General features: G+C 32.2%; 1 protein-coding gene across 9 annotated transcripts; it reads right to left on the minus strand.

Annotated features, from left to right (window-relative positions):
• Window positions 1–256: 256 nt before the first annotated feature.
• LOC148609892 (uncharacterized) lies at window positions 257–23,548 on the minus strand. 9 transcript variants are annotated; one of them, XM_088541406.1, is made up of 13 exons: window positions 23,479–23,548; window positions 22,278–22,351; window positions 21,238–21,548; window positions 19,644–19,851; window positions 19,240–19,358; window positions 16,039–16,244; window positions 12,860–13,034; window positions 12,120–12,288; window positions 7,320–7,417; window positions 3,427–3,568; window positions 2,609–2,691; window positions 1,672–1,840; window positions 257–542 (listed from the first exon to the last, which is right to left on the minus strand). In XM_088541406.1, exons 3-13 carry the CDS (start codon window positions 21,514–21,516, stop codon window positions 436–438), a joined length of 1,755 nt encoding a protein of 584 aa, XP_088397532.1. In that variant the 5' UTR covers window positions 21,517–21,548; window positions 22,278–22,351; window positions 23,479–23,548; the 3' UTR covers window positions 257–435. The 9 variants fall into 9 exon arrangements, with proteins under 9 accessions (XP_088397532.1, XP_088397531.1, XP_088397535.1 ...); XM_088541405.1 differs by lacking the exon at window positions 7,320–7,417 and adding an exon at window positions 10,657–10,754; XM_088541409.1 differs by lacking the exon at window positions 7,320–7,417 and adding an exon at window positions 10,657–10,754 and having other exon boundaries at window positions 22,175–22,351; window positions 23,479–23,542.
• Window positions 23,549–23,581: the final 33 nt, after the last annotated feature.

Here is a 23,581-nt window from a genome sequence, read left to right on the forward strand (position 1 = left end):
AGATATATGCAAAATCTGCTGTCGGACCCCTAGCTGGAGCTTTTATAGCTATACGATACTTACATGAAATTGTATAGAAAGTGGTACCACTTGTTTTCAATTTGTCATAAAACATGTCATTTAGTGCTACTAAAATAACACAAACTAATTCTGCATGATACAATCAACATTGAATTGATATAGCACCTGTACAGTTTCCTGCATTGAGGCCGAACAAAAAAAACTCAATATCTACATTCTAAACAAAAAAACAAAATAACTACTAAAATTTTACTGGTACTAACATTACAATCAGCTATTATGAAATATTTGTTTTACTCTTCCTAATGGTAACTCTTAGGTTTTTTTAATGCTGCTATTAAAAAAGTTCCATTGTTTAATCATGTACATGTATATTCATAATCTTTAATTAAAGAAGTAGAATATTGGAAATTCTCATAACTTTTTAATTTCTCTTCGAAGAATTTTTCCACTGGCTGTCTTTGGTATGCTGTCAATCATTCTGACACCACCTCGAAGTCTCTTGTAAGGAGCTACATTTGCTAAAAAAAGAAATAAAGAAAAAATATAGTTATCGATAAAGAAATACATGTATAGGATCTTTTCACTAAATTTAAAATGAAGACTGGAAAATCTTCTGCTCATCTTCTATATTAATGTTGATCCAAAATGAAGCACAAAACTATCATAATATTCCACTAGAAATCATGGAGAAGGAATCCATCTCTGTGGGCCCCACCATAGCAATTAAGCCATATATATAAATTTGATTCAGGAGATCAACCCACATGTCAAATATCAAAAGCCCACATCAGAAGACAAAAAAGTTACAGCAGGGACACCAGTTTGTTACTGAAAAAAAAAAAACAAGACTGAACATGGGGTCAAAGTTAAAGGTCACTATCCATGGTACACAACACATCATCTTTACGTGACCTATCCACATGCCAAATGTCAAAAGAAAGCCCACATCAAAAGACAAAAAGGTTACGGCCCACGACACAAGTTTGTCAGTGAAAAACAGGAATTTAACATTAAGGTCAAAGTTCAAGGTCATAAGCCAATATCAATATCCATAGTACTTAACGCATCGCCTGCAGGTGATCTACCCACATGCCAAATATCAAAACCACACATTGAAAGACAAAAACGTTACAGCCCAGAAACGAGTTTGTCAGTGAAAGAATGGAATTTGACCTTGAGGTCAAATTTCAAGGTCATATGCCAATATCCATGGTAGGCAAAATATTGTCTGCAGGTGATCTACACACATGCAAAATATCAAAAGCCTACATTGAAAGACGAAAAAGCCAGGACAGGATTTGTAACAGATAGATGCATTGACAGACGAACAGTCACTATACAGGGCAACTGCCACTTATTGTGGTGGGGCCCTAATAAATACTGTTTTAGTGTAAAATCACATCCTATCAAGTGTCAATAGGAATTGAATTGTGACTTCTAGATTTCTGGTTGAATAATGTCCTTCTATAAATACAATCTTAGGATTTCATTTATAAATCAGACAATGGAATGGATTAAAATATCTCTTAAACAAAGTTTTTGTCAACACTTACAGGTACCCTTTACCAACTATGTAATACCTTCTTATCCTATTTATCAGACTTAGGTGCCATGCAAGCCTTCAGTACCTCTTCCTCTCTCACTTACCCTCTACAAACTTTGTAATATCCTCCTCGTTAACCCGCACATTAGGTTTTGGTACAACAAATGCCTTAGGAACCTCCTCCCCCCCATGGTCAGCCTCTACTCCAATAACAGCAACATCTGCCACTGCTGGGTGGGTACATATCAGGGCTTCTAATTCTGCAGGGGCAACCTAAATACAATATGCACAGCCCTAATATCATAGTATCAGTTTAACATGTATACAAATACAAATACAAAAAATATTGAATTATATCTGGCTTCACATGTTACATATAAACTACAAGTTTAATGCAATTCAACCTTTTGCTATATAGAAAAGATTATAAATACAACATGTACATGTACAACAATATGTGCACACTTATTATAAAATGACTGCAGTCATATCTTATCACAGTTTTTGGCCAAAAGTATATCTCTGGAATGAACACAAGAACTGCGTAAACTTTCAATAAAATCCATCAAAATGCTTGTGAGAATTTGTACATACAGATTGAAAAATAAAGGACAGATGCACAGGTCGATTTACCATTACTGCTTCTCAAAGATTAAACAAAAAATCTATTTAAAATGTATTTCTTAACAATTTCATTCCACCCAAGAAATGTCAAATATCATAAGGGGCTATATTCGGTTTATATGAATGGATGGTTGTAACATGATTTCATTTTGTTGACAAGACATTATGATAACATACCAGAAAACCCTTGTATTTGAAACTAATAGATCATACTTCCACTAATAGATCATACTTCCACCTAATAGGTCATACTTCCACTAATAGATCATACTTCCACTAATAGATCATACTTCCACTAATAGATCATACTTCCAAACCAAAATTACCATGATAATGTACATTTATTTCAATTGATTTTTTTCATTTATTGGATGATGGTAACATGATTTCATTTTGGTTGACAAAACAATAACATACCTGAAAGCCCTTGTATTTGATGAGCTCTTTTAATCTATCTGTTATCTTAAAATAACCTTCTTCATCAAAATGGCCAATGTCTCCTGATTCAAAGAAAATGTCATGCTTAAGATTTTCTTTGTTGTAATTAGAAAAACTGTGACAAAGCTCACAAAAAAAAATCACTCTGAATCTTACTGGACTTCATTAATACCTCAGACAATAATTATCCTTTGTTATGCACATCTACATATGTTGAAATATGAGACAGGTGAAAGAAATATTTAATTCAGACCTTGGTACAAATAGTTCGTCATCTGACACAGTAGAATATCCTTGTAAAAAATCCTGTCATGAGAGCCTTCTACATTTGAGTTAGCTCATCAGAAAAGTTGGGAAAAAACATAACAGAAACCCTCCATCATGCAGCTTTTTTGTGGTCAATAGTATATCAGAAACTTAATTTTCATTTTACCATTTTCAGACGTCTCAAGCATTCAGCTTCATAAAAGAGCATATTACTTAAATTTTCAATAAAATGTCATCAAAATCCACTAAGCAGTTTAGGAAAACTTACATTTACAAGGTTTTAACATGTAAAGCATTTAAGTTGGATTATCTCCCTTTGCAAGCATCTGGCAATAATTTTTCATATCTACTTATGATGCCTTTAACATTAAAACTGTCAATACACCATGTATGTACATATATCATTTAGCAGTAAATTTTTGTAAGTTTCATAATTTTTTGTTCAAAACCCACACAAACTAGAAAATTAATAAAGACAAAACTCACTGGTAGTAAAATAAAGAAAACAGCTATATACAAAATCATCTTACCTGTGTGAAGCCAGCCATCTCTAACCATATTGTCAGTTGCTTCTTGATTCTTCAGGTACCCCAACATAACCTGGGGACCAGTCAAAACAACTTCTCCCGTTTCTCCAATGCCTAGTGATTTTCCAGTTTCTAAATCAATCACCTAAAATGAAGAGTACATATAGAAAAAAAAATTTCTGAATTGTAAAATTATGGTATGATCTATTACATGTAGCATATTAAATTACTATAATACTTATCTATAATTTGATAGACAATGGCATCTCCAGAGATTTATGAAAAAGAGGGACACATTTGAGGAAGTCACTTCTGATCTACATTTTGTATAAGGCTAAATTAGAAAAACTTACTTCAAATACACTTTTGTTAGTAATAAAGAAATCATTCTGTATGAGAAAAACTTTTGACGGGGAACCAACCATTTTATAAAGTAGGGAAAGGAAGGGTATGATGTTCATGCTTAATATCGATCTGGCCTTTACAAAATCAAGTAAAATTAAATTTACACACCAGTAAAATAGAACATTTTTTATAAATACCCACATTTTTTTAAGTGTTCAGAATCAATTATTTTTACAAAGATTATAAATGAATCCAAGAACCATCCTCTCAATCCTTTCAGTAATAAAATGGTTGGTACCTTACATGGAATTATAATCTTTTGTTTATATTATCCGTAATATAAGTTAAAAGCATGACATTATGAAATCCTTACACTACAAGATAAATTTATGTGTATAGCAAAGATTTTTTTTCAAGTATGAAATTTTATATATATAAAACAAAAGCAATTCTGAAAATGTTGATTTGAAACGTTTTGACTACAATCCCAAACACAAATAAAATCAATTTGAAAAAAGCCCATTAGCACATGAAGTTATCTTCAAACCAAACAGTCTTCCTCATTCCAAGAATGGAGAAATACATATTAATGAAAGATTATCTATATATAAAAAAGTTTCTAACATTTGCATTGCTTGTTATATGTTATAGAATGTGCAGTTAGCTGAGCAGTTAAGTTCTACTAAAAAAGGATATTGTGTGCAAAGTATTACGGCGTAATACAAAGGTCTAATGCAAACTCTGTTATAAACTGGACACCAACTTAAAACAAATCAAATAGTTTTGTACCTAGTATACTTTTATACAATGTAAATTTCGTTTCATAATCAAGACTCAAGATAGAGGGGTCAATGGTCAGGACAGAACTTCTTTTAAGAAGTAAACTTTTGATGCAAGGGTAACTTAGGCCTTTTATACTCCATCAATTATACAAATTCATTTTAGGACCTTAAACTTTCACTTATAGGACATTTAAATTCAAATCAACTTCTTTAAACTCATTTGAAAAGCTAATACATGAATTTTCATGTAATTAAACATGTTTAGATTAGAGAATACTAGAAGTAATCATGGGAAACAAGATTCAAATGGAAAAAAAAGGAAAAACACTAAAATAGACACAAACAACAAAGAACAAGAAATTACCAAAATAACACATACAAAGAAACAAAAGTAAATGAGCAACTTGGACTGCACTATAAACTGGGAGCATGGACCAGATGAAACGGTAGGGTAAATGTTCTCTAGTTTTCTAGTAACACTTGCCGAGTTGCTCATAAAATATCACACAAGGGGCAGATGATGGAAAAAGGAAAATTATGACACAGTGAACAAATTGGTTCTCATGATACAAATAGATACACCTTGATTTATTCATTATTTTCTTTTTTTGCTACATCTAAATAAAATTTATGCTTAAATACAGTTTATATTCTTGTGGTTAAATCCAGTATTATTCTGCTCTTATGAACTTCCCATTTAAATTTCTAAATTTACAGCAACTGATAAGAATTATATATGGCTTGTGGACATAGGAACAGATCATTAAAAACACCAGACTGTTAAAAAAAAGAAGATTTAAACAATAACCAACTATTGTATACAACACATAAATGTCAATTTAACACTTTCAATCACAATGGTTACTACTTTTTTAAAACATGCACCAATAGAAGACATTTTTTTCAAAAAATGAAGCCATTTAAGATAATCATAAACACAGAACAAACGAACATCTAATATTCTAAACTTAAACTACATGTACTTCAGACCTATGATTTATGAACTAAACCAAGCTAATTAACATAAAAATACATGCATATGTAATATATGTTATAGGAGGGTGAGATTATAAAGAAAAGACAATTTTACTATCATCACCATTTTTCAAATGCATTGAAAAATTATCATAGAAGTGTGGTGTAAAACAGAGTGAAATAAAAACAAAGGAAGCAGTGAATCTGCAAGCCATAAGTAGTGCATTTAAGATCATGCCCAAATAAGGAAGTAAGAATCAAATAAAAAAAAGGACAAAGTGAAGCAAATATTTTCCTCACCGTGTAAAAAAAATGGGCATTATGGACAAAAAAAACAAAGATAGCTCAACATTTTCCCATCACTAGGTATTAACCATTGTAGGATGTTAAATTTAGAATGTTCACAAGGAAGAAAGAGTAGTAGTAGCATTGTTGTTATATCCTTTCTGTTGTGAAGAGAGAATAACAGTCAAATCAATGCTCACCCTCAGTGTAAACTAAACTCACTTTCAGTGTGAAAGCCAACTCTCTCTGCATATGCCCACTCTCAGTGTAGATTAAGCTCACTCTCAGTACAAATACCCATTCTCAATTTAAAAGCCCACCCTCAGTGCAAATACTCATTTTCAGTGTAAATACTCATTCTCAATGTAAAAGCCCACTCTCAATGCTAACACCTGTTCTCAGTGTCAATACCCATTTTCAGTGTAAAACCCCACTCTCAATGTAAAAGCCCAATATCAGTGCAATAACCTATTCCCAGCCTAAATGCACACTACAGGTTCAAATACATGCACACACTGAGTCTAAAAGTGCACTGCCAGTATAAATGCTCAATCTAAGTAAACACAAGCAAGCTAGTTTGTAAATTAGCAGTACCAACAACAATGAAATCTTTCCACTTTAGACGACTAAGACCAATACAAAATAAACCTCAGTTATGAATAAGAAAACAAAGAATGCCGACTAAAGCTCTAATAAGCATGCCTGAAAAATATCTGAGTACTATAAAGTCAGCACATGTACCACTTTTGACAATAAACATACCAGTAGTTCTCCTGTTTATTCACACTTGAAATTTAAAGTGTTATTAGACGCAATTATTTCAAAGTTCAGTTCTCAGTATAGAAACTATTACACCTGGTATGAAGCAAACTTGGATAATTCCTATTAAATTAGATTTAAAATAAACAAAAATAAACAAAAAAAGGTCACATTCCATCATGTCCATATACTAGTATTTGTACTTCTGCTTCTTTTGCTTTCAGTGTAACATGTTGCAACTTGCATTAATAATGGAAATAAGATATTAAATGGTGGTTCATATTAACAAATATCTACTTATATTCAAATATAGGCACATTATAATTTTTTTTCATTTAAGGATATCTGACTCATGTAAAGTATTGGTCAATGTTGGTTGTACTAATAGTATGTAACATACAGTTAATGATTTGCAAACAATGAGTTGCTACCATCAAGTTTAAGATATTCAGTAAATGTTAAAATATAAAGCCATTTTGCACAACAGCCTTTTTTTTTTTTTGTAATTCCCATAACTCTAAATCAAATTTGGAAGACAATGTAAAAAAGAAATGAAGCTTTCTACCAAAAATACAAATATTGTACTGAATAAGTTTTAAAAACCCCCAAGTGTGTAAAATATCCTATGAAGTATGGACAGAATGACATACAGATACATGTAGATGCATAATTTAAATTGTATACATAACTCAACCATCAAAAGGTGTAAGTTGTTTAAGGAAGCAACCAAGATCATTTAGCAGTACCCACCTTGACTTGGGTGCAGGGTATTGGATGGCCTATTGTTCCAAGTTTAGGTGGAATCTTATCATAATGGGTAACTGGGCTCGTTTCTGTCAAGCCATAGGCTGAAAGTATAAAGGGGGAATTGGTGAAAACAGTGAGTTCTTGAGTGTGTATTTCATTTTAATGATTATTGATTTTTTCAAACAGGGTCAAGGGTATAAAATCAATGAGGATAATGCTTTTAAATATATATTTTACATTTGGAAACCCACTCTTCCCTGGTGAAATGGCATTGTCAATAACTCTTTCATTTAGCTACTTTTTTTAAGAATTCTTATACAGTTTTTTTAAGCTAAGTATTGAAAGGCATTCATTTAGTTCTTTGAATGTTGAAGTTTTTCACCCATACCTTATCATTTAATATCTACAAGGTACCCCTAATAACGTGAAATCAGAACTTCAAATATTTAATCTGGTATATAATTAAATTTATAAACAATAATTCAAAAAAAGTTATAGTTATTTCTATCATTAAGTCTTCTACAATTTAGCTGGCAGAATAGGAATTACTCCAAGAATATTAATTCATATATTGAAGATATAAGCTACTTAAGTTTTGAACTCTGAGAAGACAAGTATGTCAGGAGATAATAACACAAAATAGATCAATCACGAAAATACAATCAGAGAAAGTTTACCAGATATCCCTTTAAGTAAAATTTTCAAAATAAGAAAGGGCTTTACTCCTAAATGGGAAAGGCAATACACACCATATCTGAACTTGGGAAGTTCTTAAACTGATTAACCGAAATAATAACATAATGACTGGATATGTGAGTATAAAATCAATTTTTATATTAACCCCTAAATGGTGTCACAAACATTAAATCAAAATATCAGATGAAATGCATCTCTGATGGTGGCTGTGTAACATGTGTAATATGGCAAAAAAAATGTAAAGACTAATCTGTCATTGTTACCCAACCTACCTGTCAAATGTCAAAGGCCTATCTTGAAAGACATGGAATTTATAGCCCAAAGGTTAGTAACAAAAACAAGAAGCAAAATAATCTGACCTTTTTTTTCTTAATAAAGAAAACATCAAATCTTAAGATTCTAATACTTAAGTAATAAGTATAATTTCTTACGATTCGATAGTAAAGAAAGATATTATTGTAATAACAAATCCATATGAAAGAGTTGTAATACAGGTATTATATTGGTCACATGACTACATGTTCATGTAGTTCATGGGAAATATTTCCCATGTGTTTAACTTTCTAGCCAACTACCAACAGGGCAACTTCAGTAAAAAAGGACTTCAGACAATTTAAAGATGTCATTCAAATTGAAGTGCAACACACTGTTTCAGGAAACAAACAACTTTCTATGTTTACTCAGAGCTATTGGCAAAATGTATATATTTGTAGTAATTTATCTTAAATGAATAGTTAAGAAAATACTACTCATAACAAGTATGTTGAGATTGAAAGTACCTGTATGCAATGTAAATGTAAATATTTTTTTTTCTCTGGATCATCACCCAGACACTGGTCTAGACAGCTTCAATTGTGATCAGAGAGGTCATCAAATTACAATATCAAGCAAACAGTTGTAAGTATTTTTTAACAATTGTATCTATATTCAGAACTTTCATAACATGTAGTAAATCAATGCAAAAATTGAAATATCTACAGTCATAGTATAAAAAGGTAACATATATTCTTAAAGGGATGAACATGTTTTAATCAAAGAGCTTCACAGATTGTAGCATGATACTACTGCAGTGGTTGAACCCTGAACACTTGGGTAAATGTGGACACAATATTAGATTTTGACACACTTAAGCAAAAGGACTTAATATATTATGAAAACAAATACTGGTTTTGACTCAATATAGAAGAGTAATCAAAGGAACCAAGGTTATAGCGGTAATCAAAAGAATGTAATCCAGGGACAAAGACCAGACATGGAAACACATATACAACAAAGAACATAAAGTAACTAAAATCATACATACAAAGTAACAAAAGCAAATGAGCAACTGGGTCTCCACTTAAAACTGGGAGCATGGACCAGATGCTCCATGTTTCCAGTTTTCATTTTATAGCACAACATTTGAAAATAAAGCAAAAATTTTCATAATTGGACTAAAAATTAAAAAAAGTTCTTTTTGGTGTGGCTCATTTTTGTACCCCTTCAACTCCAAAACAGTTAAAAGATAAGACTACTCTGAAAAAAAGTTAAAAACATAATTTCAAAAGGAAAAGATTGACATCTAAATTATAAAAATTGGATCAACAATAAGCTTTTTCTATCAATTGTAAGAATATCTATAACCAATTTTCCTACTTTCAGCCCCTTAATTCCAAAAGAGTGGGCCAAAAACCTCCAAAATTTATAATGCCCCCTGTTATAATCCTAAGAACAATGTGTAAAAATTTCAAAATAATTGTACAAGTTCTACTTAAGTTTTTACAAATAAACTGCAGTTCATGGAAGCCAACAAGGATGACAACAACGCTGACAGGGTCATATTGGTACAACCACATTTTTTTTTGTAGTCCTATAAAAACAAAGGGCATGATGAGATTTCCCTTAACAAGTTTTACAGTCCCACATTCATTCACTCAATATGGTGTATTAATCATGAAGTTGCCTTTTTTCTGTATTACCAGTTTGCAAGAAAACAACAAGCACAGAATCATCAAACCACAGTACCTGAACTCTAAAGAATGAAATACATTGACATGGTTGAAGATCACCATGATGAAGCAAGTCATGGTTATTCAAAATTCCATACCAGTTCTAATAAATACAACTTATGACCAAAGAAGAATTCGTGGCCATATTGATTTAATATGTAGAACAAGAAGTTACCCAAGGTTCTAGCTACAGATTATATACTTGTATATAGGATAATATTAATCTTATCCAAAATGTTAGTAACATTTAACCTCCTATCAGTATGCACAGATTCATAGGTAATGAACGAAATCTAAACAGGAAAGTATGCATTTGACTAAGCCAGTAAAATGCTCAGGAGTGAAGGGTTTAGCCATGCAATATTCAAGATATTGGTTATTTCAATTATTTCAAAGGAAAAGCTCTTTTTCAAACTACAAGCCTAAGCTTGATTGTAAACAAGTTTTTGGAGTCACAAATATTGCCAGTTATAGAAATAACAATTTATATTTCCATAGAAAAAGCAACTATATATTTCAGGTTACAAACCTTGGCATTCAGTGTTAGTGAACAACTGCCCAATATACAACCTAACATTCATACTGAAATTAAAAACCTTGTCCCTAATCTTAGCAAAAAAGTTGCCCAATAGTGCCCAGATTTAATCATTACAAACCTTGCCCCTAGTGTTTGCCACTAATTGCCCAATAGTGCCCAGTTTAGGGGGTTGATGGTCATGGTTAGTTATTGGACTGGATTCTGTTAGACCATAAACTACAATGGAAAGTACAGAATGTGTGGGAAAACAAGTCAATTTAAAGTATAATTTATCTGACATGTTTTTAGTCAAAACATACAAAGGGGAGGTGTAGAACGGTATCTATGTTGCAGATTACACAAAATAGGTGTCATTCAGTGTGACAGGCAGCATGAGGGACAGACACAAAATATTAAAAAAAAAACAATTAAAACAAAAAAAACAAAACAAAAAAAAATGCAAAATAAAAGGAATAGATGATGTCTCAATACATTGCATTTAGTGAATAGGTGTACAAGTTTACCAATGAAACAACAGAATCTGAAAATACATTTACTTTTCAGTGGTCAAGTTATGCAATCTCTGGTTTAAGTGATTGGTTTGACAGATCGACGACTGATCAGAAACTGATTGGTGATCAATGACAGATCAGAAACTGATTGGAGATCAAGGACAGATCAGAATCTGACTGGTGATCAATGACAGATCAGAAACTGACTGGTGATCAATGACAGATCAGAAACTGATCGGTGATCAATGACAGATCAGAAACTGATCGGTGATTGATGACCTATTACAATTATAGTTGCACGGATCGGTTCAGGTACTGTATATATATGGACCAACATATGGACTATAGGACCTCTGACCCTGTATTTTGGTAAAACCAAGAAAATAAAAATATGGTTTGGTTAGTTACTTTATGTGATCTCATCCTTCTTTAACTTTTTTTATCATAGGAAATGGGGGCAAACCAGGTTACAACTATCTGCTAATACTCTACAAAATTAAGAGTAAAATATAAGCATTATCTAAGCTAGGTATAGATCCATATTCAGTATATTTCTTTTTCTATTTGTACAAACAAATTACTAATATAAAAAACATGTATAATTAAATATCTTTGTTTTATAGCAAAACACATTCATAACACAAAATCCCCAATACGGTGAATAAGTTAGGAGATCTCCACATACCCAATCTCAGATGTTAACAGGCATGTTGCTACAATATTTCCATCTCCCCAAATAAACTATTCGTTGCTAATTTCAATATAAAATTCAAAATTTGGATACGGCGGGTTGATATGAAAGTTGTGACGTTTTGGTGGGAGAAAGTCCGAAAGTGAAATTATCGCATTCATTTCAGTGTGAATTATCAAAATCTATTACACTGGTAACATTTGATAAAACACTATGTCTATATAATAAAAATCTTTCCACCCTATTTAATTCATTTCCCTTAGGAGGGTTAGAACATTGTCATAAGGGGATACAAATATCATAAAGACATTTATACCCCAGCCAAAATTATTTGGGAGGGTTAACATATCATATGACACCAGAAGTTTTTATTGAGTTGATCAACTTCAATTATCTCACCTTGTATAACATTTGCATTCATTCTGTCCATTAATTCCTGAGTGAGCCCAGAACCCAGGGGTGCTGCACCAAACACCATGTTCTTCACACTGCTGACATTAAAGTTATCTACAAGTGGACTCTTTGCCATGAAAAGGGCTAATGGTGGCACCAAATGCATGTATGATATCTAAAATATAAATAAGCAAAAGATTTACGCAAATATGAAGCTGGTGTTATGTGTAAGAGAACAAAGTGAAGAAGAATAAGAAGTGAAGCCAAATATAAAGCATTTACTTTCCTTTAAAATGAAAAAAAAGCTGATACAATATTAATGTACAGAATAGACCTTTATTGTGGTAAGTTCATGGGCATGCCCAATGTACACTTCCGTGAGGTAGGGCTTGGGTAGAACAAAAGAATATTCCTCAAGGAAGTGTATATTGTGCATGCTCAACGTATGCTCATCAAATATCCCACAGTTAGTACAAAAGGGTCTATTGTTTTGTTTTCTAAATCACTATCTACCTGGTAGTATCTTTAATCATCAAGTATCCTTTCTCTATATATATGTATTTTAATAGTACATTTCCCTCATTTAACAAAAATTATTTTTTCTTAAAATTTTGGTTTAATTTTTTTAAGACTTTTCTAAGATATAATGAAAATATGAGTTGCAATAATTTATGCAAAGTGAACTAATACTTTTTTACCATTCCAAAGGGTTTCCTTCAAACTGGTTCCCCTCTAAATTAATCTACCTGATATTGTTGTATTGCACCAAGGAATGGTTCAGGATCAAATTTTGGAACTGTGACAAGCTTTGTTCCAAGGCATATAGACCCAAATTGTACCACAACCATACCATATATATGGTAGAAAGGTAAAACACCCATTAAACAGTCTTTACCAGCAGTCAGGTGGGCCATAGGACCTCTGTAAAAAAACACCAGTTTGTTGTAAATGCAAAATGTTAGTAATTCTAACCTATGCAATCATATCTATAAAAAAATAAGAAAATCAGACATTTTTCAGTACTGTTTGCCTAAAGAGAAGTATTTTTTTCCTGGTATTAAAAGACAGTATGCTGTATTCTATTGTTGTATTTTAGTAATGTCTGGTGGATATAAGTGCCGTTATATATATATAAGCAGTTTACAATTCCTGTTTAATGACTGCCATTCAATAAGTATCACTTTAATTAATGATTTTAAAATTTTACTATTACTATAATTACTATTTGACACAAAGACCAAAGTATGGAGTCCTACTTTTTTCTTTTTCATATTCTGGATATTTACATTATTTACCACTGCAAAAAGCTGCCTCAATTAAGCTTTAGCTTCAGCAAAATATCTCGTGCACAAAATGTAATAACTAAAGCTGCCTCCAAAGGAACAGGGAATAGGTAAACAAACAATTCTTTAAAATTATGAGTATAGTATAATAGTTTAGGACAGAGTTAAGTTCCAACAAAAAGATCATGTGTCACTTTCACTAAACAAAAGTCTATCATATAAAATTACCTTATTGTACAAACCAACCAATGGTAAGTCATTGTTAGTCAAAATGAAACTAGAATAACTGTGAGCAAAACTCACTTACTTGATACCCTCTGCTGTCCTTCACAGAACCCAAAGGTCATTCAGATGGAAAATCAAAATAGGAGGTTAACAATATCATCATGTGATAAAGAAGGTGTGAAAGTTTCATCAAATTCCATTCAGCAGGAACAGACAAACAAAGAGACAAATAGATGGATAGCACGATTCAACTTTTCAAGTGGGGTTTTAAAAAAATGAACATGAAATTACATAAATGGGACAAGAATTTAAACCTATAAGTTCCGTAGTTGTCACAATTAACAGTATTTAATTTGTTTATAGATTTCTTTGGGGTTATGTGCAATGAAATGATGGCCTTTACCCTAGCAACCAGAATTTTCAGCAAATCTTATAAAAAAAAAAGGTCTTAAACATATACTAACAAAAATATGTACATATAAACTTGATTGAAAAATGTTCAAATGTAGATGGAAGGTTAAAAGTTACAAGCAGAAGTCTTCATCAAAATAGAATGATAAAAGATTGAAAGGTGTTAGAAGTATATCTTCTATGCCATTTATAAAGTACATGCAGTAAAAACATGTAAAACTAACGATAGCCAACAGAATTAATTGATCAGAGTTTAATATTTCATGCATTTCAGGACCCTCGACCAATACAACAGCCTGTACTTTGTACTAATCAAAAAACTAAGACGGATCTTTATTCTGCTACTTCAAGGGTAGGCATAACAATTGGACACATTATTCTGACTCCAAGCTCATCAGTTGTTACTCTATCTACTTACATACCCTGTGGATGGCAGAAAAGCAGGGACTACCAATTCATAGTGTGACTTGGCCAGGGATCCTCACAAACTTGAGGTGAACACATTACCCTTAGAGCCAGCAGAGAATATCACAGAAAAATCACACAAGTGTGTAACATTTGTCATAAGTATTGACATCACAGCGCATTGTCACCAAAGACAGCTACATTGTAATATAATAATATAGTCCTCTTATGAATCTAATGTAACTAAGATATAGCCAAGCATAAGCCAAGAAAACTTTAAATAACTTTAAATATTTTTTTCTGAAAGCAAAACCATATGTCAAAGAATACAACAACAGTGTGCATTTCTTACCTGTGCTCTATATTACTGATTACTGTATAAACAATATTAATCTTTATATATTCATTGAATGTTATAAAACTTAATTCATGTTCCCAAATGACTCTTTAAAACAGATGTGAAATATTCTCGTTATGCAAATCCGGTGATATATATGAAAAAGTAATCAAGGGAACCAAGGTTATAGCAGTGATCAAAAGAATGTAATCCAGGAACAAAGACCAGACATGGAAAACAGACATGCACAACAAAGAACACAAAGTAACTAAAATCATACATACAAAGTAACAAAAGCAAATGAGCAACTCAGACTCCATTAAAAACTGGGAGCATGGCCCAGGTGCACTGGAAGGGTAAGCATCCTCTGCTTTTCAAGAAACACCCGCCGGGTTGTGAAAGAAATAAAATAAACCTTATCTAAAGGTTTTAGTCCTACCATCTTAATACAAATAATAAGGAAGGGGCTCCACACTAATTGTTCAGCCTTAATGGTTATAATTTGAATCTAGATAACCCAATTCTTGGTTAAAATTGAAAGACAAACCCTCTTAACAGGTTGTAAGTTTACTTACAGTAGCCTGATAAATAACTTTTAAATAATTTTCAGATATTCCAAAAAAAAAAGGTCAAACAGCTTATAATACCTTAATTTATAAACATGATATTAAAACATCAATTATAGATAAATTGACGTTTAAAGAATGTTTCTGTACACAAACCATAAACAGTTGTATTTAACACCTTATAGAATTAATTTTATATTTGTAATTGGCATATACATGATACAAAGGACCTATCGATAAGACAATGTGTTATAAATCATACACCTGATATACTGTATGTTGTTATGTTATCCCAGTAGGGTTTGTAAGTCTCATTCTAGTTACATTTTTCTTAATAAAACATTCTACAAAGAACGTATTGAAATCTGAAGACTGATCTGCATTTTATTGTTTGAAAAACTGCATTACAATGCAAAATCTTCTATTACCAGTATTGATTGCATTTTTCAAACACTTTGATAATGTAAATATCAAATTTTGTCATTTTTGTAATTATTTTTACACAGAAAGATGTTTTGCTTTTAATACTTGACCTGAAGCTCTGTAAATGATAAATTTCAATGCATATGAATGATAGACTGGGACCTGTTCTCATAAAACCACAAAGTCAGGTGACAAGACTTACATTCATGTTACTGGGTTATATAGTTTTAATATGAGTAGAATTATACACAGAAAAGTGGAGCATGTCCAATTACCTAATCAACTGCTCAACATTTGCAATTACATTGTAGTGAGATAACATGACACCCTTTGGGAGCCCTGTTGTTCCACTAGAATATGGTAAAACCAAAATATCTTCTTTTGAGTTGATATCCACATTCTCTGGGAAAGCCTTCCCATCATCGTCCATTAACATAGAAAATGGCAGTGCTCCATCTACTTGTCCTATAGATATTAAGAGCTAAAAGGAAAAGTAGTACATGTATATTGTTGTGAATATACAGTAATATGAGGCAGTTGTTACCTATAGAAGAACGAAGTTGAGTGTATTGAATATTTTTTTCAAGTAGCAGTCTTTCTAAATATCAGACAGGAGGTGAATCATGCATGTCAAACACCCAAGGAATTTAATTTTATTTCTTATTCAGAATCAGTTACGGACCACATAACAAGTCACAGTTTTTCATTTGGGTATTGTACTTTAGAGATAAAATTTATAAAGATTGTACAAGAAATTAGCTTTTTGTAAGAGTTTTCGTTCTTGATTTTGTTTAATTTGGTTGATTATAGTGGGAGATAAATGTATGATTATATCAAAAGTACAGATCTGAATATGGAAAGGACAAATGTTACATAAAAATTCAGCATATGCAGATTGAAAAAGCATTGTTCATTTGGTTGGCTTTTCTTCATCATGAATCACTGTAATATGAATATTGTCTGAATTTTATTTGAACTGGTACTTAATAATCATATCTTTTACCATTTTACATTAACTAGGATTTATTTTTAACCTGATAAACATAATGTTTTTGTTAAAGATACGAAACTAGTAAAGATTCTTACGTTATTACATGTACAAGTTACTGGTAACTTCCTGTTAGACTTACTCAGGTTCTCAGTGTTCTGAGGTAGAAGGTTTAATTTGTATAGATAAAAGTTATAAAGACTTTGTCCTCTATAATATAAATATAACACTTATGCAGAAATCATGAATAGAAAACCATTTGTCAAATAGTTTGCCTTATGATGAAAAAATACTTCAACAATAAATTCTTGACTCAGTCACGTTTATTACTATTACAAATAAGAAAAATTCAAATGTTTTCTTTTTTATATCTATATTTGTAATACATACACAACTAAATTCAAAACCAGCTTCTGTACATCATGGAAATGATAATAATAATCATACTGAGAATTACTGCTCAAACAGATGTAATGAATTCTTTTTTCCCCATGAAATGTAAATGTACTGGTACATATAAAAAAATTCAAATTGGCATTATTCAATTATTTTTTAGTCTGAATATGATATTGTTCATCCATATCTAGAGATGGAAACATTTGGCCATGCCAAGCTGTTCACTTAACTGACCCTTTGGCCTTAGAAGAGACATATGTCAGTAAATCACATACATCGGGATTTAAATGTGTTTTTTTATAGTCAAAATTATTTAATGTTTGTTTAAAATTAGTTGTTTTGTTTTTAAATCATTGTTCTGTTACCCTGATGTAAACAATTGTGAAGAAATATGCATGATGTAAACAACATTTTTTTTTAACATCAGGAAACAAATGCTACACTTCATTTGTGCAATTAGCAACACGGTTATAGGGTTAACTCAAATGGTAAATAAAGTAATTCTTAAAAATCTTCTTTAAAGGAACCAACAACAAAATTAGAAAGGTATATTGTCCACTTGAATATGACCATATTGGACATTGATCTTAACAGACCATTTTTGTTTGACAAGAAACTTGATCAAATCTTAACAAATATACTTACTGAACTGAACAAAGTATGCTTGAACTAATGATTCCCAATAATTTTATTTATAAACTTCCATCAGAATGAATTTCAATATCTACTATACAGAGTGAAGCACAATGGTGACTCTATTTTGAAAGTCATCAAGTTTTAACCAAAAATAAATGTCTGGTAACATTATGTCAATTTAACGTTTACAATTATGTTTTATTTACATAATGAAATGTTGTTTAATTCCTAGAGTTATTCAATGTCTATAAATAGATATACTGTAAAAGGTGATAGGTTGAGTCTCTATGAATCCACTCAACTCCACCTCCACCACATAGTGAGGAGAAATATAGATTCTCCTTCAGTCTCGAGGAATATACAAGATTTCTCCAGTCGATTGATTATGATTATTGGGTTTAATGCCCGAGCAGCAATATTTCAGCTATATTCAGGCAATGAACATGAAATGGATGATAAAATGAACATGAAATGATGATGAAATGAAAAAAGGGATGGGACACAAGGAAAGCATGGCCAACAATTTTTTTATTACCACTAGAAAATTAGAGAGATGGGTAGGGTCGGGCAATTTAGCCTCCTGTGGCGGAGCACAAAAGGTTTCTACTCCTATCGTATACCACAGCAGGGTTCTCCAGTCGAGAAACTAGCAGTTAAATTTTTAGATTTCAACCAACAAGCTTCAGCAAGTGAGTTAAATGAAAAATTTAATTATCGAGAGCGGAGAAATCTTATAATCCTCAAGAGCATTGGAGGAGAATCTGTTTCTCCCATGAAATACGTAGAAAACTCGGTAATGAGAAATAGCGGAAAAACTCTGAAAGAAATTTAATTCGTATGTTTGTTTGTTGGGTTTAACATCTGAGCAGCAATATTTCAGCTATATTCAGACGATAAACATGAAACTGATGATAAAATAAACATGAAATGATGATGAAATGAAAAAGGGATGGGACACAAGGACATTGGGATCGACAAACCTTGATTGCCACTGGAAACAGGGAGAGATGGGTAGGGTCCGGCAATTTAGCCTCCTGTGGCGGAGCCCTATGGTTCCTACTCCGAGAGAATACCACAGTAGGGTTCTTTAACGTGCGAGGAACGTGGCATCTTTCCCAAGACGGTGCACCACTATGGTCTGCAGTCAGGTTTTCCGTATTATAGCCTGACAACCCCAGCATGTAACATGCCAGGGGTACCCCATTCCACCACCTGGGGCACACATCCCAGTTGCTCTGTGGGCAGAGTGCCCTAGCCCCTGGCTAGGGTTCTGAGTACTATTTAGTCGCTTTTTACGACAAGCTTAGCGCTGCTGCAGGCCTATTCTTTTAACACCCGGACCTGCACGGGGCAAAAAGAAATCACCGCCCAGTGGATAAAAGTCACATGCATTTTTAATTACCGGCTTAGCATGGGAGAAATTAAGATTTGTGCTGATAGAAGTGTAAATCCCTACTTTTATCTGTTCTGAGACTTCCTTCGAAGAGTTAACTGCCTTGACTACTGTAGGCATCATTGTTGGCATAGTTACAATTGCTGTTGATTCTGAATGAATGATCTGTCTTGCTAACTCAGCTGAAAATTAATCACAAAGTATACAATGCAATTTACACTATAGTCAAATTACACTATCAAAATGATGTTTTTTTTTCATACCATGTTTCACCCACTGCCTGATTCTTACAGGAACTGGCACTTAATTAACAAAGCAAATAAACATTTGAAATATACCCCAGCAAACATTGTACAGTAGTGTTAGCAAAAAAACCAAATATAACCTTGAAATATAACACCATTATATACATGATAGTATCATGTTTATTATATATAGACCCATCAAATAATGCATTACATACTTACAATCAGTATACACTGGATTTGCTGTACTAACAATAACTCCTAAAGCACTGCAAGCCATAAACATTATAGCATATTCTGGACAGTTACTTGTAAAGAGAATGATTCTATCACCTTTCCTGAATCCCAATTTAGTTAATGCACTGGCAACTTTAATACTGTAATGCTTCAGTTGCCCAGCTGTGAAATGCCTGTCCGTGGGTCCATCAACCTAATATAGATAAGACAAAGATATTCTAATATGTTCTGACTGAATGATTTGCTTGATTTTTTTCACATTTATACAGGCATGACAGGGTAAAAAATATGGTGAAACGAGTACAAGGGAACTTACAATACATGTTTGGTTAACACAGCTAGGTTTTATCAAAATCTACTGGAAGCAAGATCCCAATTAGATTTTTTGTGAGCGATGACTCACTTAAGTGATAACCCTGCTTTCAATCACAATATAATGAAAATAAAGAAAGTTCTCTGTGAACAGAAAGTTGTTGTAAAATTTTTCCAAAAAAAGAATCACATCATATGGCATACCTACAGAAAGTGTGTGTTCAAATTTTAACATGCTGTTGATGAGTAGTTACTGAGAAATCTGATATGGAAAAGATTGTCCAAAAAAAAAAACACTGACCTACGAAAACATAGACAATGTTAAAACAGTATAACCCCCTCTCCTTCAGAGTAGGGTTAAATTATTTAGAAAACATAGAACAAGTGTATATTAAGTCAACAGCTTTGAATTAGTAGATTGAGTTATCTCTCTTTGTTCACTTGTTTCAATTTTGGCACTTGGGAGCTAATATGAGTTACATGAGTAATATGAGTAATCATTTTTTCATATCAGAAAATTATCAATTGATTAAAGAAACAATACAATTATACAGTAACTAGAATTCTATTATATGACATCATTAAACTATCTTATTTTTTTTATCATTCAATCACTTCTGGATGTTTTGGCAGTGATAAAAAAATGAAATACCTCTTTCTTACAATCTTTGATCTTATAACCAAAACATAACTTTACAATGGTGATGTAAATATAATTATCTGATGACCATCACTAATACTGTATTACACATCAATTTTTCACAATTTTTTGCGGATTCTGTCAAGTGACCATATTGGTTGGTATCAATTTTAACAGTTTCATCAAATGATAAGCATTATAAAGTGTTAAAAGTCAAATTGGCAGGTAAATGTACTATTTTTCACACCTTTATCATCACTGTGAAAATGGAGAAAAATTCAAAAAAACTGTGAAATTTGATATGTTTCCAGTACATTGTAGTTATTTTCAAGTACTGTAAATGATACAAGTTTCGATAAAGAGCTGCATTTTAAGTGCATGATATGCCTGTTGTACTTATGCTTTTAATGAATTTAAATGACAGTAGATATGATCAATTCACCAACGTTTCATAAAAGTTGGTGAAAGTGTTTTTTTTTTTTTTGTGTTATTGTCTGAAGTGTTAATGAGGGACAGACAGCCAGACAAAGGTATACCATAATCTGTCCCGTCTTAGACAGGTGTATTAAAAATACATAAAAAATGAATAGACATTTTAAGTAAAATTTGTAACAAAACTGTTCATACCATAACAGACAAATCTTGAAAATTATCCAATTCACCAAACACATATTCACAAAAGGAAGTCTCAGGTAGTTTTAAATCCTCATAAGGGCTTCTAACAATTGTTTCTCCGTTAAAACTGATTACTGGTGGAACTCTCTGAGAAGCTTCAAGGCTGTACCTTTGTCTGGATACTTGATTGTATTGGTGCCTACTTGCAGACAGCACTTTTGGATTAGAGTTGGATAGAAACTTGTTTATGGGGTTTGTCAAAGCTTGGAATCTTCTAGAGATAGCTGCCATTTTTTGAACAAAAAATCAGGAAAAAATAGTACCTACAACAAAAAAATGTTTACATTGTAAAATCAGTCTTGGAGTATTTACTATAAAAATTCTTAAGTCTCTAGTAGTGCCTGTACTTGGACAGACCTATAATTTCACAAATTCCAAATTCTATAAATGCTGATTTAATAATTATATAATGAATACAAGATACTTATACTATAGGCAATATCACACAAGATTCGAATTTACACGGGACAGTATGTGATGTGGAATGAAGTTCCTGAAAATGTCCAGACAAGCAACAGGAAAATAAATAGAAGCATGATAGACAGGGATGAGAACTGTTTTTTTGCAACTGCAATATTTTTATTTACATTTCAGCAGCAAGCAAAATCATTTTTTTTATTACTATTATTTGAAAAATGAATGAGTAAAACTAAGTGTTCTTTTTTCAAATTTTTTTTTATTTTTCACTAAAGATCACATCCAACCACTTTTTTTTCGTTTTCACAATGGTTGATGACTTAGTAGCATTTTGCCATACTTCACCATTTTTAACCCTTAAAGGCATTTCTAGCAACATCCTTTTTAGTTTTAGCGGGTCAGATTAATTTATACAGATACCTTGAAAACTATCAAAAAGATGTATTTATATAGACTTAAATGTAATCTTAACCTATATATTTTAATTTGATTGATTTAAGGAAACACTGAATTTTTCCATAACGTCAGTCACTTTTTGTAACTAAATTCCAGGACATGAATTTTATTGTTGGTACCGTATTTTCCGGTGAATAAGGCGCACCGGAATATAAGCCGCAGGTCCGGTCAAAATCAGATCAGCTGATCTGGTCTGAAAAAAAAAAATACACATATAAAGCGCACCTGTGTATAAAACGCAGGTAGAAGTCACCTGAAAAAAAATAGTGGCTTATACACCGGAATATATGGTATATTGGAGAACAATAAGAAAATTCAGATAGTACATGTAATGACCATGGAGTTCATACTGCTTTGCAGTGCTCACTATTAAATGTTTGTGAATACACATGTGGGTGCTAGTTTTTTAATCAAAGAAAAGATTAATGATGATCTGCAAATTACTTTTGCATAGTCCTTAGACTTGTGGGGTAGGAACGCCTGAAATCTGAAGCCAGAAAATATGTGAAACCTACAGTTGAGGTAAATGCCTGGACACCTTGACACACTTATAAAGTAGAACCTATGATGTCAACCTTGAGATTATCAAGTTTCATCCCTAACCAGAATACTATATATCATTTCTTGTAGTCCAAGCAGTTATATATATGCTGTCTTGGGATGCTTAAGTTTATATTACATAGTCACCTCCCAAACACATCAGATTTCTAAAAAAAAAAACCTCGGCAACGTTTTCCTTTCCTCTGTCATCTACCCCAGACTTGACTTTTAATGAGCAACTCGGCAGATGTTTCTAGAAAGCAGAGGACGCTTTCCCAAGCTACCAGTGCACCTGGTCCATGCTCCCAGTGTTTAGTGGAGTCCAAGTTACTCATTTGCTTTTGTTACTTTGTATATATTATATTAGTTACTTAATGTTCTTTGTTGAGTATGTTCGTTTTCTATGCTTGGTCGTTGTGCCTGGATTAGTTTTGATTTCCGCTAGTACCTTGGTTCCCTGGATTACTCTTTGACCCTTTTCAGTCATGAATACTACCTAAGCACATAATTTCCAATTGCAACAGCTACCTTTTCTTGTTACACAGCTGACTTTCTTCAATTAAGTCAAATAAAATGCTATTATCACGGTGCCGCTGTTACACATGTATCATTGTATGTACCTTCGCCTTCGGACATGAATATACAGTTAGCAAGTAATTCAAGCAAAATTTTCAGAAACTATTTCAGATGTAACAATGATGAAAGGAAGAAAAAAGATGCGACTGTAACTTCAAGTTGTTTTTACATTTAAAATTAACACTGTCTCGACAAGATCAACACCTGTTATTTGTTCTTTTCTCGACGTTTTGTCGTCTGTGCTATATTTTGACCCATAGGTAAATTCCGGAATTTATATATCGTCTTTGTTTTACTGTTACATTTT

This window comes from Perna viridis, chromosome 8 (genome assembly GCF_037379345.1).
Source record: "Perna viridis isolate PV_CMFRI_1.1 ecotype Kerala chromosome 8, ASM3737934v1, whole genome shotgun sequence".
Classification (NCBI taxonomy): domain Eukaryota; kingdom Metazoa; phylum Mollusca; class Bivalvia; order Mytilida; family Mytilidae; genus Perna; species Perna viridis.